Source organism: Notothenia rossii (assembly GCF_949606895.1).
Source record: "Notothenia rossii genome assembly, chromosome: 1".
Taxonomy (NCBI): Eukaryota; Metazoa; Chordata; class Actinopteri; order Perciformes; family Nototheniidae; genus Notothenia; species Notothenia rossii.
The window spans coordinates 28690652-28707850 of NC_136912.1; the positions used below are offsets into that span (position 1 = coordinate 28690652).

General features: G+C 38.5%; 1 protein-coding gene across 1 annotated transcript; it reads right to left on the reverse strand.

The window, feature by feature from the left end:
- Positions 1-1820: 1820 nt before the first annotated feature.
- slc25a10b (solute carrier family 25 member 10b) lies at positions 1821-17071 on the reverse strand. The gene is made up of 11 exons (XM_079660099.1): positions 16450-17071; positions 12735-12854; positions 11960-12074; positions 11719-11767; positions 11087-11128; positions 10960-11003; positions 10799-10869; positions 4709-4801; positions 4547-4624; positions 4366-4422; positions 1821-3632 (listed from the first exon to the last, which is right to left on the reverse strand). The coding sequence occupies exons 1-11, from the start codon at positions 16537-16539 to the stop codon at positions 3531-3533; spliced, it is 861 nt and encodes a 286-aa protein (XP_079516225.1). The 5' UTR covers positions 16540-17071; the 3' UTR covers positions 1821-3530.
- Between the last annotated feature and the right edge of the window lie 128 nt (positions 17072-17199).

Sequence of the window (17199 nt, forward strand, 5' to 3'; positions counted from 1 at the left end):
TAGCCTTTTATATGTTATAGCTAAAGGGTTAGTAAACAGTTGAATATTTATGCATTCAGCAGAGACAAGATTCACTCTTATTTTTGCTTTGTTTTGGTCTCCACCAACTCCGGAGCGACATAACTGGCTTTGGACTTTGTTCTCAAGCTAACAATGTCTGCTGGTAGTCAGGGCTGGATCATACTTCTCTGTGGCTTCATTACAAAACTTTCACATTATACAAAATAGTCAGGAAACCTTGCTTATGTGGAGCTTTAACTATTAACACATTTTAGTTCTTCATATTGTAGAAATAACTTTTCTATCGAAGGAAAATGAAACGTGTTGATGATACTGGAAATATAACTTCAGTGATCTTCCTGAACGCTGTGCGTCATTTCTGCCACTCATGGGTCACTTTATTCAGCTTTACTTGTCTTACTTTATTCTTTCAAGGGTGAGGTTACCAGCTTTAAAAACACCTTCAAAGATTCTCTCATAGAACTCTCTTTCACATTTTTACACACACTCACAGTTATTCTGAAGTCAAAGCCTTGAGTAGAAATTGCCCGTTCAGTAGTTCATGTTGCTTTTTCACTGGATGTGTTTTGCATTGACAGAAAATAATTGAATTGTAGCTACTGCACTTTTGCTTTTATTATGTGTTTTATTTGATTCAGTTAATGTATAAGAATCCATCAGTACCACAAATTGAAAAAAGTGAGCATTGGTGAAAAGTCATAAAACACAGGTTTCAGTTTTGGCAAGGACATACAGATTTACTCAGACAATTGTTAATGTGCAAAAAAAGAAAAAATAGCTGTAGGAACAGACAACCTAAATGTTTCAGCTCTTAGCTTTCATCCCTTGGAAAAATAAATTGTCTTTATTGTACAGTTTGTAGTTTAACTAGAAAAAATAGCTTATTGCTTGATTGTTCATGAATGTGGCTGATAGGATGATGGTTCCTCCTAAAATCTAAACACATTTCTGATATAACAAGAGAAAAATGTGAAGACCTGCAGCCTCTTTTTTTACTGCACACAGGCAGCATGTTGCCTCAGTTGTGCTAAACTGACAGTCCAAGCAGTGGAATAAGGCTCACAGATTCCCACACATGAGCGCTTACAGACAGTCATTAAGCTTTGTATGTGATGGATAGTTTTAATAAAGGATCAGACATTAAAGGTGGGCATGTAATTTTGGAGAAACCAGCTCGAGTGCACTAGAATTTGAAAGTACACAACCGGGCCGGCTAAAATGATTGGTCGTGCTTTTTACAGCGCCACGGTTTCCACAGATGCATTTTTTAAAATGTATTTATTGTCAAAGCATTTAAGATATTCATTGCTATCGGGATGTTAAGAGCATTCCATGGAATATAACAAAAAGTGTTTCTAGAATAAATTACATACCCCACCTTTAATGTTAATCTAGGTGGAGGAACGGAGTCTACGACTACTGTCGTCCATCATAACAGCTGAACATCACCACTGGAGCAAGCTGTACTTCTGTAAAAAACAAACTGATCTCATGTCAGTGTGCTGGTGTGAGGCGCAGATAACATTTAAGTAAGTAAGTATATATATATATATATATATATATATATATATATATATATATGGATAACGCTTGATTCACACTCCCTGCACGAATCATTATGAGCCGAGAGAATACTTACACTGTTTGATAATGACATGATTTATGGAATTAGAAAAATAAAATCATTATCAAATACAACTCTACCATGAATTACATCCAATCTGGGTTCCTACCAAAATCTATGTTTTTACCTGACATTCTTCTGTAAGGTAAACGGTGAAAAAATTCAAAACAACACATTTTCCATTAGTATTTTAATTCCAAAATCATTGGTTAGTCGTCTACAACAAACATTTACAACACCCAGCGCTGAGGGTCCCTCCAGTTTCATTTCTGTGCATATAAATAAAGCTGGGGTTAACATGGCTTACTATGGCTGATCAGTACCTCACATTATTGCAGAATTGCAGTCAGATGTTGTTCTCTTTTTTTTTTATACTCATCCTTGGTTAAAGGTTTTTCAGGATTCATTCAAGTTGTTGGCAATGATATCATTTACACGTTCCTATACTGCCCTCTGGAGGACAAACTGTAAGGCAACATGACTCGACAAGGTCTCCGTCAACACAGCAGGCACAGCAAAGGAAAGGCAAAGGCCAAAATGATTGTACTATATCTGAGAAAAGTCATAGTTCAGATTGGCATTAACATTGTAGATTCCAAAAATTATTGTATTTTTAGAACATGTTATAGTATGCAGCTAGTGTTTCTATGCAGTAGTTAGTACAAGTCCAGGGATTTTAATAAAGTGCCTTATAAAACAGTAGCATCCTGAGTCATAGAGTCTGACAGGCATTCAGCTCAACGAAACAGTAACATAACGGATGGAAATGCTACATCTACACTTCTACAGTCCAGCGGTCTTCTACAGACATCTCTATTCAAACAGTAAGAACTTTTTAAGAGATCAAGTGGTTGTACAGTATTTCACTGGGTCAGGGAAGAAAGAGCACCCTTCCCCAGGATTCTACCAGCCTGCTCTCTCTGCTTCACAGTTTCTCCCACTCACGCCTAACTTACTTAAAAACACGAGACAAACAAGCTTGGTCCTCTTCTCCAAAACATATGGGAGTGAAACGATGACAGAGGAATGAAGAAAAGGAGAATCGGGTCAAAAGTGGAGGATATTTTAACCTGATAGTAGTTCCAGTTATAAAACATCAATTTAGTGAACTGTTAAATTCAGGTTGCATCTCATTTGGTCACCACTGTTGGGAATGATTACTATGTAATGACATACAACAGCGTTCAGTCGTGTTTTAGTAATGGCTTCTGGGAACTATAGATTTGAAAGAATGGCACTTCAGTTTGTTAGCATTTTGGACTTTTGCTATATGATAACTTGACACTCATGAAGTATTGGAGAGACACATTATTGGCACTCTTTAAGCAACAACTGTGGATTACACTTATGTGAGCTCAGAAGGCTTTGTACACCACTGGTGAAACTGCTCAAATTAAAACATAAATCACTAAATCTGAACTGGAAATAGTTAAAAGTCAACATTTAGTGTCCGTCTTGACAGATTAATTGCTCCTTAAATGAACAATTACTATATGTAATCCCGTCAGAAACTAACCGTACCTGAAATTAAACATCTGCTAGAGCTAATTCTAAATTTGGCAGATCACTCTAATAACCAAGTGTGAAGCACTTTTACAGTAAGCGTGTTCTTTCTTAACATATGTATAATCTATGCTGATAGAGGAAACCATTAGTTCTTGTAATTGTAACTTCTAAAAGTTGGTGCTCATAAAAATCAACATCATTATCAGTTGTGAGATAGAGGTAGAGCAAAAAGAGAAGGGGACCATGCACCAGCCCATTAAATAAACTGTGCACTACTTCCTTTCTCCCTTTTTTGCCTAAAATCTAAAATGCCAAGAGTAAAGCGATGGGGGGGGGGGGGGTGATGTGGCAGTTTGGGGTTCAGGGTCGCAAAGCGTGCTCAGGAGATGATGCGGATGCCGAAGTTTTGCTTGAGCTGCTCGAGGAAGATGAAGGTGAGCACTGTGTGAGGAATCAAGCGGATTCCTGCGGGGACGAGACCCTGCAACAAAAAGAAATATTTTGTAGTTTTCTCCCTTTACATTTATCAATTTCAAGATACCCCATTGTATTTTATTTGTAAATCTGTTGAAAATAAAATCGATGTTATCATTTCCAACATTACATTTTGTCAAACAATTTTGCTTTTTGTCTGTTTTTTAACGATTTTGAGCAACCAGAGCCTTTATTGTAGGGACAGTATTGGAACGGGGGGAAAGAGGGGATGACATTACTTTTTGTTTAAAGTAAGAATAAAGTCATTTGGAGCTGCATCAAAAATGCTGCCTCACGCATTAAAGTGTGTATGCGTGTTATATTGTGAGACAATGTAAACAAAGTTGCACCAAAAACATAGAACACATGCAGTAACAGGCATGATGGGTGTTGAGCTTGACAAAGGCATCCACATTTGATAACTGCAGGTACAGTTTTTTAAGTGCTTATAATGCTACAGTTTACTGGCTACTTTATAGCCAGCAGAATAAGAGACATGGGTCAATATTTGTAGATAAGGGGGGGAGGTTAGCTGAAAGGCTAAAGGGGAGTTGTCGTCTTGTGAGTTATCAAAAAACATCAACTAAAACTAATAGTATCAATAGTATTATTTTCGATTCTATAGAGTTTAATTATAGCATGCTAAGAAGATATTGATCTTGTTGTTTTTAACTTTTGATTTAAACCTGCACTAAACAACGAGTGGTGTGTTCTTATATTCTGTAGTACTGTTGTCTTACCTTGTAAAATCCCATGGGACCAAGCTTGGCAGTTTCTTGTAAGCAATGCCTCACCCCCTAAAGAGAGAGACACACTGGATGAGAATAAAGCTGAGGAAAGAAGGAGATGGACAAAGAGAAACAGAGGAATGAAGGGATTAAAGGAGACAGTGATGAAGGGTGAGAGGGGGGGTCCACTTACTGTGTACTCGCCCTTCGAGCTCATGAGCCTCGTCTTTAGTACGTCCAGAGGCTGACACAACAATGTAGCACAACCTCCCTGCGGGGAAACTTACCATTAGTTTAAAGAGTCCTGTAAACTTTACACTGAGCCACATAACACAAGAATGAACCTGATACTCACAGCGATGAAGCTGGAGAGAAAGTGTGTGAGTATGTTATCCCCCATCATGCCTGTGCCCAGCACCAGCTGCTTGGCCTGGTCATAACACGCCAACTGAAGGTAGGAAAAAAGAAATGGTGCCATTTTAATGATGCATCTCTTTACTACCTGAAGCTAACTGAAGCCACATCGCTAATGCTCACTACAGCTCCACTTCCAAATAATTGTACAATGAGCCACACAATATAAAGCATGAGGTCAACTCTGGGACTGAATTAAATCATCTGTGGGAAAATCACATGTCATGATAATTAACAAAGACTCATCCACCCTTCACAACCCCAGAGTACCCCAACATCTAGTGAATTTTATTTTGTGCGAGAATCATTTGAACATTATCCACAGCCAGGGCCGTGGGAAGTAGGGGTGCTGAGGGTGCTGCAGCACCCCCTGATGGAGGACAGGGAATCTGCACGTCCACAAGATTAAATGGAAATATAATACAAAAAAACGAATTTTCAGCCCTGATGTAACAACGTTCATAATTAAGTAAAGATAACACCCTTTTCACCCCGGTTACAGTTTCCATTTGCCCTGTACGATGAAAGTTGGGGATGTTGGCTTATCAGGCGCCCGCAGCTCACACACAGGACAGATATCAGCTGTCTGGACAGGACTGATAGCCAGACAGACTGAGAGGCTCAGTGAGGTAAAGGACTGAGTGTTTAGATAGTTCACTTTAGTCTAAGTTATCTCAGAGGGTCTCAAACGGTTTGTTAACAATTTATGTAAACAAATATTTCCAAGGCACACCTTTATAATTATTGGGATAAATAAAAACAGGTTTGAAATCATTCCAATGTATACTATAGGACAGTAAACCAGAAATATTGTTTAAATCTGGAGAGATTAAAGAGTATGCATAAATAAATAAATGTTAACTGGTAAAATAAGAAATAAATGAACAACAAAAATAAAATAAGTTACATTTACTTGTTATTGGTTATGTCCACACACTTATTTGATTATTAAAATGTAAACCGATCTTTTCGATATGGGTGTTTAGAGTTGTACCCCTTAGATCTAGTCTCTGGCAATTCAGCTCAAAGTGCACCAGATTGAAACATTTTACTTTATAATGTTGAAAAAAAATCTTCCCCCCTGACCCCCCTAGAGGATGTGATCCCCACAGCACCCCCCATTTGAAACATGTTCCCACGGCTATGTCCACAGCACTAAAATCATGAATATGAATCAAGCTTTTCACACATGAACTAAAAAAAAAGTGCCACTCGCTGCTCCCTGACTGACAGCACTCTTCACCAATGTCTTAGGATTGCATCGACATCCTATGAGCCAAAAATCACTGCTCTTGTTCAAAACTAAAAATGTCACTTCTCTCCCATTGAGAAAGTCAGCGATGACAAATCACAAATGAGGTGATAGTAAGCACCTAGTTTACTATAGTAGACGTGTAGTGTAGTATTCATTCATATAGTTACCCGTATCCCTTGTTATGGGTTTGTGCACTGAAGGGTTTGGCAGTTCTTTCTGTATTCATTTAAATGCACTTTGTAATGTGTCTGGGTCAAATGTGACCAAAACTTATGATTTTTTTGTTATTACTTGAAAAGTGAAAAAATAGTATTGCTACAGTACTACCTCTTTTTGTTACATTGGAGCTCTTTAACTGTTTGTTAATGCACCATCCAGTTTTATTCTCTATGTATGAAGATGCAAGATGGCGACACAGGCGAATGCTGCGAACGCTGATCTCCTAGAAATTAAGGACGCTTTATCCAGCATTACCAAGGATATAAGTGACTTAAATAAGACCCGAAAGGATGACAGCATAACAATTAAAAAACTGCTGGAAACGATCGGGAGCATGGAGAGGATTATGAAGGAAAAAGACGAGAAGATTGTCACGCTGGAGAGAAGGATCGAGGAGCTTGAACAACAAACCCGAAAAGAGGATGTTATCGTGACCGGATTAAAAATTTTAAAAAACATATTCTATCTATCTATCTATATTTTAATGAACTCGGAGGATAAGAATATTACTCCCGCTATTCGTAAAGTATTGACAAATAATGCAATTACATCGATGCGCTATTTTCCCTCACTTAATTCATTAAGCGTGAGTCAAAAGTTCCATCGACCACTCCATAAAAATCCGTTATATTTAGTTTTGTATTTTGTCCTGTGTGTTCAAATTAATCCCCTGTATTGTATGATCAGTCATGAATTTACCTCCGTGTCTGCACCATGAACTCAAATCACCCAGTCCCAGTGACCGGAGTAAACTCTAAGGATTTAAATATTTTTGATGAAAATCTAATACGACAGAACTGTTTCGACTCTCACATTGACCCAGACTCTAATTTCTTCAGGAATCTTACCAACAACTGCTGCTACTATAGCAAAACGCTTTTTAACTTAGAACTTAAAGCTATTAATGGCTTTTCATTAATACACTTTAATGCCCGTAGCCTTAATGCAAATAGAGACAAAATCAAACTATATCTTCAACTCATAAATAGATCTTTTAACATCATTGCGATCTCAGAGACCTGGCAAACTGACTCAAACACTGTTGACCATTTTTTACCCTATTATGTGGCTTTTCATATGAATCGCAAACTCCAAAGAGGTGGAGGGGTTTCACTGTTTGTTAAAAATACACTTTCTGCGAGATTGGTAGAAAGTCTCTCCTTCTGCTGTAACAACCTCCTTGAATCTGTCCCCGTAGACATCGAGCTAAAACAGAACAAACATATACTCGTCTCATGCATGTATACAAAGCCTGGAAGTAATCTTGAGGAATTTAATTAACAAGTAGAAAAAATGCTCAGACCTCAGAGAATTAAAAACCTTTATGTGTGTGGAGATTTCAATGTTAATTTATTAAAATACAACTCGCTCCAACAGGCGAGACACTTCATGGATATGTTTTCTTCACTCTGGCTTCTCCCTCTAGTAACCAAACCAACCAGGTTAACTAGCACTACCGAAACATTAATTGATAACATTTTCACTAACGTCCTTGAAACGGAACATCATAGTGGGGCCCTCATCACTGATGTCAGTGATCACCTGCCAATATTCACAATTTGCGGAAAAGAACCTGTAAATAACAAAAAATAAAATACAGACATAACTAAGCGGACATTAAATGAAAGTTCACTAAATAAATTAAATATTAATTTAAAAAATGGCAAGAAGTATTTGAGATTCAAGATGTAAACAAATCCTATAATGAGTTTGTAAGGATTTTCATGCAAAACATGAACGAATGTTGTCCATATATTAAAATTAAGATTGGCAACAGGAATAATAATGACTCAAAACCCTGGCTCACTTGTGGACTGAAAAACGCTTGCTGTAAAAAAAAAATGCACTCTATAGGACATTTTTGAAAAGTAAAAGCACTGAAGATGAAAGTCGTTATAAATTGTATAAAAACCAATTGACTACAATCCTTAGAAACTGTGAAAAACGATACTTCTCTGAAAAATTAGAAAATGCCATAATTTATATGAAAACCACTTGGAAGGTAATAAATAGCATAATTAAGAAGAAAAGAACTGACAACAGAAATGAATTCAAGAAATTCCAAACCTAAGGAAAAACCCCAACGGATGTTGCAAATAGCTTTAATGAGTTCTTTACTGAAATTGGCCCCAATCTGACGAGTAAAATCGGCCCAACTTCATCTAAAGTGGATGATTTTCTGAAAAACAGCAACCAACAGAGTATGTTCCTGAACCCAATTACAGAAAATGAACTGCTTGATATTGTTAATTCTCAACACAGTAAACAGTCCAAAGATTATTTAGGACTTAGTATGAATATTTTTAAACAAGTTGCACCAAACATTGTAGCCCCCCTAGTAAATATATGCAATAAATCGTTCCAATCGTTACAAAATCCTGGAAAAACTCTTTAACAACCGTCTGGAGTCATTCCTCAGCAAATTTAATATACTATGCCCCAGCCAATATGGATTTCAGAAAAATCACTCTACTTCTTCAGCAGTAATTGAACTGGTTGAAGAAATTAACAAACAACATTGAGAAAAAAATGATTACAGCTGGTATATTCATTGATCTTAAAAAGGCTTTTGATACTGTGAACCATGCCATACTGCTACACAAATTGGAACATTATGGCATAAGGGGTCAAGCCAAAGAATGGGTCAAGAGTTATCTGATAAATAGGCTACAATATGTGGATATAGACGAGACGAAATCAAACAATCTTCCTATAACATGTGGAGTCCCTCAAGGATCAATTTTGGGTCATTTTGTTTGCCGATGATACCACCATTCTCTGCTTCCATTATAATCTTGGTGATCTTGTTAAAATTGTTAATGCAGAATTAGAAATACTATGCAAGTGGTTTGCAGTTAATAAATTATCTTTTAATGTGGCCAAAACAAATTACATGTTATTCAATACAAAGTCTGAGAGTAGAAATGACTATTATACGGATTTGCAATACTGAGATAGAGAAAGTTGGTGCATGTAAATTCTTAGGACTCATTGTTGATGAAAAACTCAACTGGAAGCACCATATCAATTATGTACAAACTAAACTGTCAAAAACAATAGGTATTTTGTATCGTACTAAGAACATTCTCGAGGAAAAAATACTCAGAACTCTTTATAACAGTCAATTTCTCCCTTACCTTTATTACTGCTCCGAAATATGGGGAAACACAAACTCAACAAATCTACAAAAAATAATAACATCTAAAAAAAAAGTATTACGAATTGTCTGTGGTGTTGGTAAATATGAAACCACAACTCCCATATTTAAAAAACTCAATCTATTCAAATTTGTTGATATAGTTAAGCTTAAAACAGTACTGATTATGCACAACATTTTCCATAATAAAATGCCTACTAACATTCAAAAGCAGTTCCAAGCCACAGTCATGAAATACCCAACCAGGCATCCTAACTGGTTGTATAGCAAGCCCTGAAGAACAACCATCAAATCACACAGCTTATTCATCAATTTGAGTTAGAACGTGGAATGGACTTCACCCAGACCTTTCAAGTATCAATAGTCATCAACATTTCAAAACTAAAAGTAAAAACAATTATATTTGCAGATTACTCCAGCTAACAGTTATTGGATATTCCCATTATTACTTATATATGCATTCGCTTTTTTTCTTGCCCTAAATTATTATTATTTTTTTTCCAGTTTTCATTGGTTTTCTTTGTACTCCTTATTTTCTATATGTTTTGGAGGAAATAAATGCCATTGTTGTTATATTGATGCTAATGATGATGCACGGGAGGGCTACTCCCCATAAGCTATGCTTCAGCCCTCCCGCTTCTACTAATTTTGTTCATTTGTCTGTATGAGTTATGCGTTTTTGTTTTTGTGTGATTTTAGTAGAATACATTTTTTTTTTTTAATTAAAAAAAAACATTTATTAAGACTGCTATTATTGTATTCAGTTAAATGCACTTTGTGATGTGCCTGCTTCAAATACTCAATATTTTACTTCTTAAGCAAACAAATGTAATGCTACAACTGTGCACTTTTTGTTTTTGTATGCACTTCTGTAAAATTAAAGGTGGGGTAGGTCATTTTGGAGAAACCAGCACGAGTGTGCTAGAATTTGAAAATACACAGCCGGAAAAAATCTGCCACAGAGCCCCTCCTCCAACACACACGAACGTGCACATGACCAATGAGGGCACGAGATAATTTTGTGCACAGATGGAAGGCTGACAGGCAGGTAGGCCATCCAGTGCCGGCTAAAATGATTGGTCGTCCTTTTTACAGTACTACAGCTTTCACAGATGACATTTTTTTATGGATTTTTTGTCAAAGCACTTAATATATTCATTGCTATCGGGATGTTAAGAGCATTCCATGGAATATAACAAAAAGTGTATCTCCAGCCGTTTTCTCAAACTTACCTACCCCACCTTTAACATGGTCATCAAAGGCCTTCTTAGTGTATTTACGAGAAAACTTTTATCTTAATTGTGATTGTGAAAAAACAGTTGTTCGTCACTGGCCGGAAAATACTCTGGCCTCGTTAATACCTGCAGGGAATTTAAACGTATTTCATATGTGTGACTTGCCTGTCCCACAGTGACCATTGCTCCTCTGCTGGAGGCCATGCTGGCTCCTGAGAACAGTCTCCTGAGACCCTCTGTGGGGCCAGACACAAGTCAGAGGTCAGACATGATCCCGCAGATTGCTTTACACAAAGTTACACACACTTTATTGCTCGAGGATTCACCTTCTCTGAAGACTCTGAAGAGCCCATCGATGGCATGTTTGTAGCTGAAAGAAGGAAAACATTCAGGTTTAAAATACAATAAGAGATTTAGATAATCTAAACTTTTTTAATCTATAGTAACACTCACTTCCTCCTCAGCTCTGGTGGTAGTTTCATGTCATTCTGCATCCTGTATAAAACAAAGTAATTGTAGTTTTGTTACAGGAAAACAAATGCATATGTTAGATGGTTGAGAATGTCCAACCAGTGTGAGTGGTACATTGAGACAGTTAAAGCGTCTCCTCAGGGTGAAGTACATTGACAGAGAAAGTTATCCACATGATGGCGTCTGCATTTGCTTCAGCTGTATACTTTGAATAAAAAAAACACAGCTGAATACCCAAGTCAGCCAAACAGCAGTTAACGGTATTCTCGTCCAGAACGTGATCTGCACTCTGGATGCCATTTCAGTTTGAACTTTTGTAATACAAGCAAAGAGAGTTGCATTTAGTTTTTGTTATGTTTGCACAATGGAACAGGTTTAGGAAGTTCTGTGTTTGAGCTAAAAGAGCATACACACTTCCTAAGCTGGCAGCCGGAAGAAAAACTGTTCTGGCAGCAGCATTCCTTTCTCATTAAATAAAGTACACTAAATTGTATAACTACAAATCGACTACATTTACCATCAACACTGATTGGACATTATCATTGAAAGTTGGCAAATGTTCCTTTTAAGCATTTAAATCTTCGGTATTTAAATCATTGTTGAATGGTAATTACCTGACATTCACCAGGTCTGCCGGCGTGCCAACAAATCCTCCAGTGAAACCTGTTTGCAGAGAACACAATCCGGTATGGGTTATACTGCACGTGTGTGTGCGTGTGCGTGTGCGTGTGCGTGTGCGTGTGCGTGTGTGTGTGTGTGTGTGTGTGTGTGTGTGTGTGTGTGTGTGTGTGTGTGTGTTTGTTTGAGAGTGTGTGTAAAAAGGAGGAGAAGGGAGGGAGAATGTATGTTTTCTACCTCCGAAGGCTCCCAGCAGGACCTTCTGGTAAAAGGGCATGGGGCCCTGGCTTGTGCTGCCCATCATGTCCCTCACTGTCTCATAGATGGCGAATCTGGTGAGCGAATAGGACATCTGAGAGGAGAGGAAAAAGTAATCAGTAAGTATCTCACATTTTTTTCACCATTTTGAATATTCTTTTTCTAACCACAAGTAGGAGCCTTTGGCAACACAACCAATTTAATTTTCTGGCTGTGATTCAAACGTTTCTAAAAAAGTAACCAAAACTAACTTTTGGTCACGTTAGAATGGATTTTTCACACGTCAATATTTCCACCTTTTTATTAGCAATCACACTGAGGCAGCAACATGAATGTATTCAAATCTAATTATAAAGCACCGCTTCGAGAAAAGTTACCAGTTCCTATGTCCTCATTCAAACTCTCTCACTGTAACCAAAACCATGAATACAATACATGAATTTACTCAAATTTCAGTCAGAAAAACAAAAGATGAAAATATCGAAACAACAAATTTTGGTCTGAAACTTTGGTGGTTGATCATCTTTACTGTGTTTTGCCTTTGCCGACCAACAGCCTTATTTTATCATTATTGTGGTTTTAAATTGTTTTGTCTGTAACTCTTTATTGATACCATCTTAGTAAAGGCTGGCTCACAAAAGAGGTTACCACCCTCCGTGACACTTACCGAGTTAGATTTAGGTGAAAAGCCAACAAATCAGAAACACGTCAACACACATAGGCAGACAAACATAAGGCATGCAAACAGACATACCTGTCTGCAAAGGGAGGCAGAGAGGCCACTGTAAAGAGCCAGCACACCGTCGCTCTTCACCACATGAATAGCCATCCCCATCATCCTCTTCTTTACCTCCTGCTGCGTCTGCAGGTGTACCTGGAAAGACAGTCATGCATTTTCCTTGGGGTTATTTTTAATACCAATTTGGCACTGTGGTGACATAAATAATAAAGAAACCGTTGAACACAGAAAACAAATCTATAAACATGAGACGTTGTGGTTCTGTTGGGGTTGACAGAGCAACATCAGTTTTTTGGGGGTAATTTATGACACCACTTCAGATATATTTGGTAAACTAAATGTGTCAAAGGGTTACATGTGTCAGCTCTTAAAGGGGTAGTTCAGCTCTTCACTGGATCCTAGACATCCCATAATACAACTCACAAGCCTTTTTAATTAGACCCTTTGCTGTCTTGTAAACACATGTGTCTTCAGACTTCACACTTCCATTTTGTAACGCAGGCTTACAGTTAAAAATATTTGACCTTTGGGGACATCACTGTGAATAGTTGTTTCTCAGATTTGAAAATGCTTCACACACTAAATGAATTTCTCAGGTAAAAACTGAACACAGTGTAATGTCACACAGACAGTTATAACCAATTCACAAGTTAGTTAGATAGTTAGTTAGTTAGTTAGTTAGTTAGTGTGTGTGTTCCTTGTCAGAGGCCTTCACAGCTCTATAACGTGAGCTTTGTCCTCTGTTCTAATCAGTATTTAGGTTTGAAGGCCACTAAGCTCTTCAAAAAACAATGTCTTACTGTCTCATCACTAACCTTTAAATATATAGATTTATTTTATTACTGGGACTTATTTGTAAAACAGTTCAAAAGGTTAAACGGCTAAATTCCAACAAATCTATATTGATGAGCAAGTTTGTTTTAAATTATAATTCTACAAATATATAAAAGTAAAATATTATAAAATATGAGTGTAGCATCATATGTATCTGTTCAGACCATAGGTTCAGACCTTATGAATGACGCTATCAAACTTAAAAGTATCCTTAACAAAGTCAGACGGCTTCCGCAGGAGAACAATCAATCAAAACCAAAAGTTGATTGGGAAACTCAAATCTGGTTCAAACTGGTGGACTGACAAAAAGACATTTCCATTAGAAAGTCTTACAAAGTTAATCTTCAATTCTCTTTGATAATAGGGCACAATCTTTTATGAGCAAGGTTTCACTAGAAACAAATACTACATAACTTCAGGGAATTTAATCTAGACACATGCTGCCGGTCAAGTCCCGGATTCAGTACAAAACACCCCTCCTCACGTACAAGTCCCTCCATACCCTCGCCCCCCAGTACTTATCGGACCTCCTCCATCCCTACACCCCTTCTCGGAGTCTGCGGTCCTCAGACACGGGCCTGCTCCCCATCCCCCGCTCTCGCCGCCGAACTGTTGGTGACAGGGCGTTCAGTGTTGCGGCCCCCACCCTCTGGAATCCACTTCCTGCCGAGATCCGTAATGCTGCCTCCCTGGACATCTTCAAATCATCATTAAAAACACACCTGTTCACCCTGGCCTTCGGGCCCTAGCCCTTTTTTGGTCCCCCGGCTTCCTTTATTTTTTGCTTGCCCTTTGATTGTCGGTTTGTCCGCCATGTACAGCGACCTTGGGTCCCTTGAAAGGCACTATATAAATATCATTTATTATTAGACACATTGAGTAGAAAACTCTGGTATCTTTAAAGCTCTGACTAAAGCAGCCACATTATGTTGTGCAAACGCATTAAGCCATCAGCAGGTGAATGTGTAGAGGGACACGCGCGCACAGTGGTGAAATATTACACCCAGATAAGTTGATAAGTGTCTTGCTGAAAGATTGACTTTTTAGTTGAGGTCAAACTAATCCGGTCAAGGACAACAACAATAGGCCAGCCTGTCTTGGAGTGTAATGGATATCTTGGTTAACACTAAAAAATAAAACTGCACCATGACTAAGCAATCTTTGCCATGGGATGTGTGTGTTTGGTAAAGCCCTACTTCCCTGCTGTAAAACACACTAACATAATTATTCCCTCTAAAGTACATTTTAGGCTTTATACATTTAGATGCCATTCTGCAAGCTTTAACAGGAATTTGGTAACCGTACAGCATTATGAAGACACTTTTTAAGCTTTGTAAACTGTTTCCAAATAGTCACCATCTTCCTCTGCTGACAGAGAAGCTGGCACATTTTAGGTTAATGACTGTGATTCATGAACTGTGAAAGTAAAAATGTGTTCTTAAATATCCTCAAGGTTGTTACTTTAACTGTTCGGTAAACAAGGGTAGAAGCCTTTCAACAGAACCAGACTTAAAGAATCAAGATCCCAAAGCTGCTAACAACACAGATATGTATGAAAAGTTCTCTAAAAGAGTTGTTGTGGTTTTATAGATTATTAAAGAGTCCACACTCTAAAGTCTTACTTAAAAAAACACACCAAAGTTATGTGCATTTAACTCCCACCTTTTGACCCAGATCATGTGCACTAAATCTGGCAATTTAGTCCTAATAAAAAGCCTTGTGTCACACTGGAGAATGTCTAAACTGGTGGGAACAGGTTTCACTAACTGTGTTGGTTATTAGGTATTTTTGTTAGCCTCAATTATTGTAGGATTTAATATTTGAAATTACTTGAAATTGGGGGAAATTAATATCCTTAACATTCATAATTCTATCCTCTCTTATTAAATTATTTTTTCATTGTTTGTAAAACGTTTTGGTGAAATTCAGATGTGAGAAAAACATGCCAGATCCAACACGATATGACTGTTTTCAGAATCCAACAGAAAAATGAATTCCTGGGATAATTCTACCTTAAGTGTATCTGGCATCACCAGATAACAAGGAAGTTAGGGCAGTTTTGAAGCACCTTCGAGGGAATTCAGACATACACAACTGCCTGAGGAGCAGTTAGTATCCTCAGGGTCATGTGGGGCAGATTGCAGTACAACCGAAGGAGAGGCGCAGTAAAGCGGGAAGAATTTTGGCATTAGCAAGCGAGAATCTGGTTTACTGATGTGCAGCACAGCAAGCCAACGATTAACAAGATTAACATGCATGACCCCAAGAGAAAACACATACACCACACACACTTTACAATTACCATATTATATAAATTAGTAGAAATATCAACCAATTGGTCGTTTTGGTCGACTTTATATACTGCTGAATGACTTTTCACATTTCTGTTAAACACAATATTTAAAGTTGTGCTTTAGCAGATTTTTGTGGAGGAACTTAGATTTATATCTCCGTCGAGATGTACAATTGTGGAGTGTTAGTCGACTATTATGTTTTTGTTCAGAAACTCCCCTGATATTTGTCTTAAATTTAGGCTACATTGGGCCATTATGATTACTTTAAAATGAATCTAAACATTGCTTTATATTATCTGTCCTACATTAATAGCACTTAAGGTCATTTAGGCTAACCAGCTACCACTGGTCCTAACCTGTGCCCTATATTTGAGCAGACTTGCACGGTGTGATGGACATTGATGCCATAGCAGAGATATGTGATCCCTCAGAGTATGGCACCATAAGCTAATTCAGCAGTAGCACGCACACAGTAATATGATAATCGTCAGGAGTTGAATAACTGTAAATTAACCCAGTAGTAGTCTGTATAGTAGTGTCGCAGGATTTGCAAACAGCTGGTGTTCAGGCCTGCTATCCAGCACACAGCAGCAGAGGGTTACCTTCAATAGATCCAGAGGATGCGTGCAGCAGGCGGCCCCGCAGGACGCCAGCCCACCGAAGTACCACCGTGACATCCGCTTCTCGGCCATGGCTCCGTGCTATGCCGTTGTCCGATGCAGCTACAGCGGGAGCTTCCTTTCTCCTCGTCGGTCCGCCTCCTCTGTCCGCTTCCCGGCTGACAGCTGGCAGTAGCCTACGTGTTTTACAGGACACCGATAACCTCGTTAATCTTCTAACATAACGATAAGAGACCTTGCCACTCACTGAGGGACTTTGGGCTCGAGCAACATCGTGCACACTCTCATAGTGCGTGTAGAAAAACAGTGTACGTCTGTGTGTGTACACTGTTTGGGCTACCACATGCAGCAGGAAGCAGCTGTGTGCAGCGGAAAAGAGCTCAGCCAATTGGGACCGTGGACGGCGGAGCTGCCTACCTACCGGGCCCCGAGATTCAAAGGTCGACAGCGGGGTATGCGTATGCTAAAGACCCGAACAGCACCGACTCACACACAGCCCACGTTCCCCTCCACAAACTGTCATGAGGCTTTAAAGTGATACGCATGCTTCCTGCAGCTGTAGAGAGGCGAAATATAGACCCTGTCTCTTTAAGAGGAAGAGGAGAATAGCATTCTCAACCAGGCAGAAACTTGAAAGACCGTTGATCTATGATTATTCACGTGGCCTCATATGCAGGGGTCACGCACACGATGGTGTTCCTACAATGAGTTGAATTCAATTTAGGCCAGTGG

Bases quoted from the DNA above. Each gene is read 5' to 3' on its own strand.
- slc25a10b (XM_079660099.1), bottom strand. From the start codon at position 16,539: ATGGCCGAGAAGCGGATGTCACGGTGGTACTTCGGTGGGCTGGCGTCC. The intron at 11,768-11,959 runs GTAGAAAACATA...CTCTGCAAACAG, and splicing joins CCTGCTGGGAGCCTTCGGAG to GTTTCACTGGAGGATTTGTT. The intron at 4,625-4,708 runs GTGAGTATCAGG...GTTTCCCCGCAG, and splicing joins TTCTCTCCAGCTTCATCGCT to GGAGGTTGTGCTACATTGTT.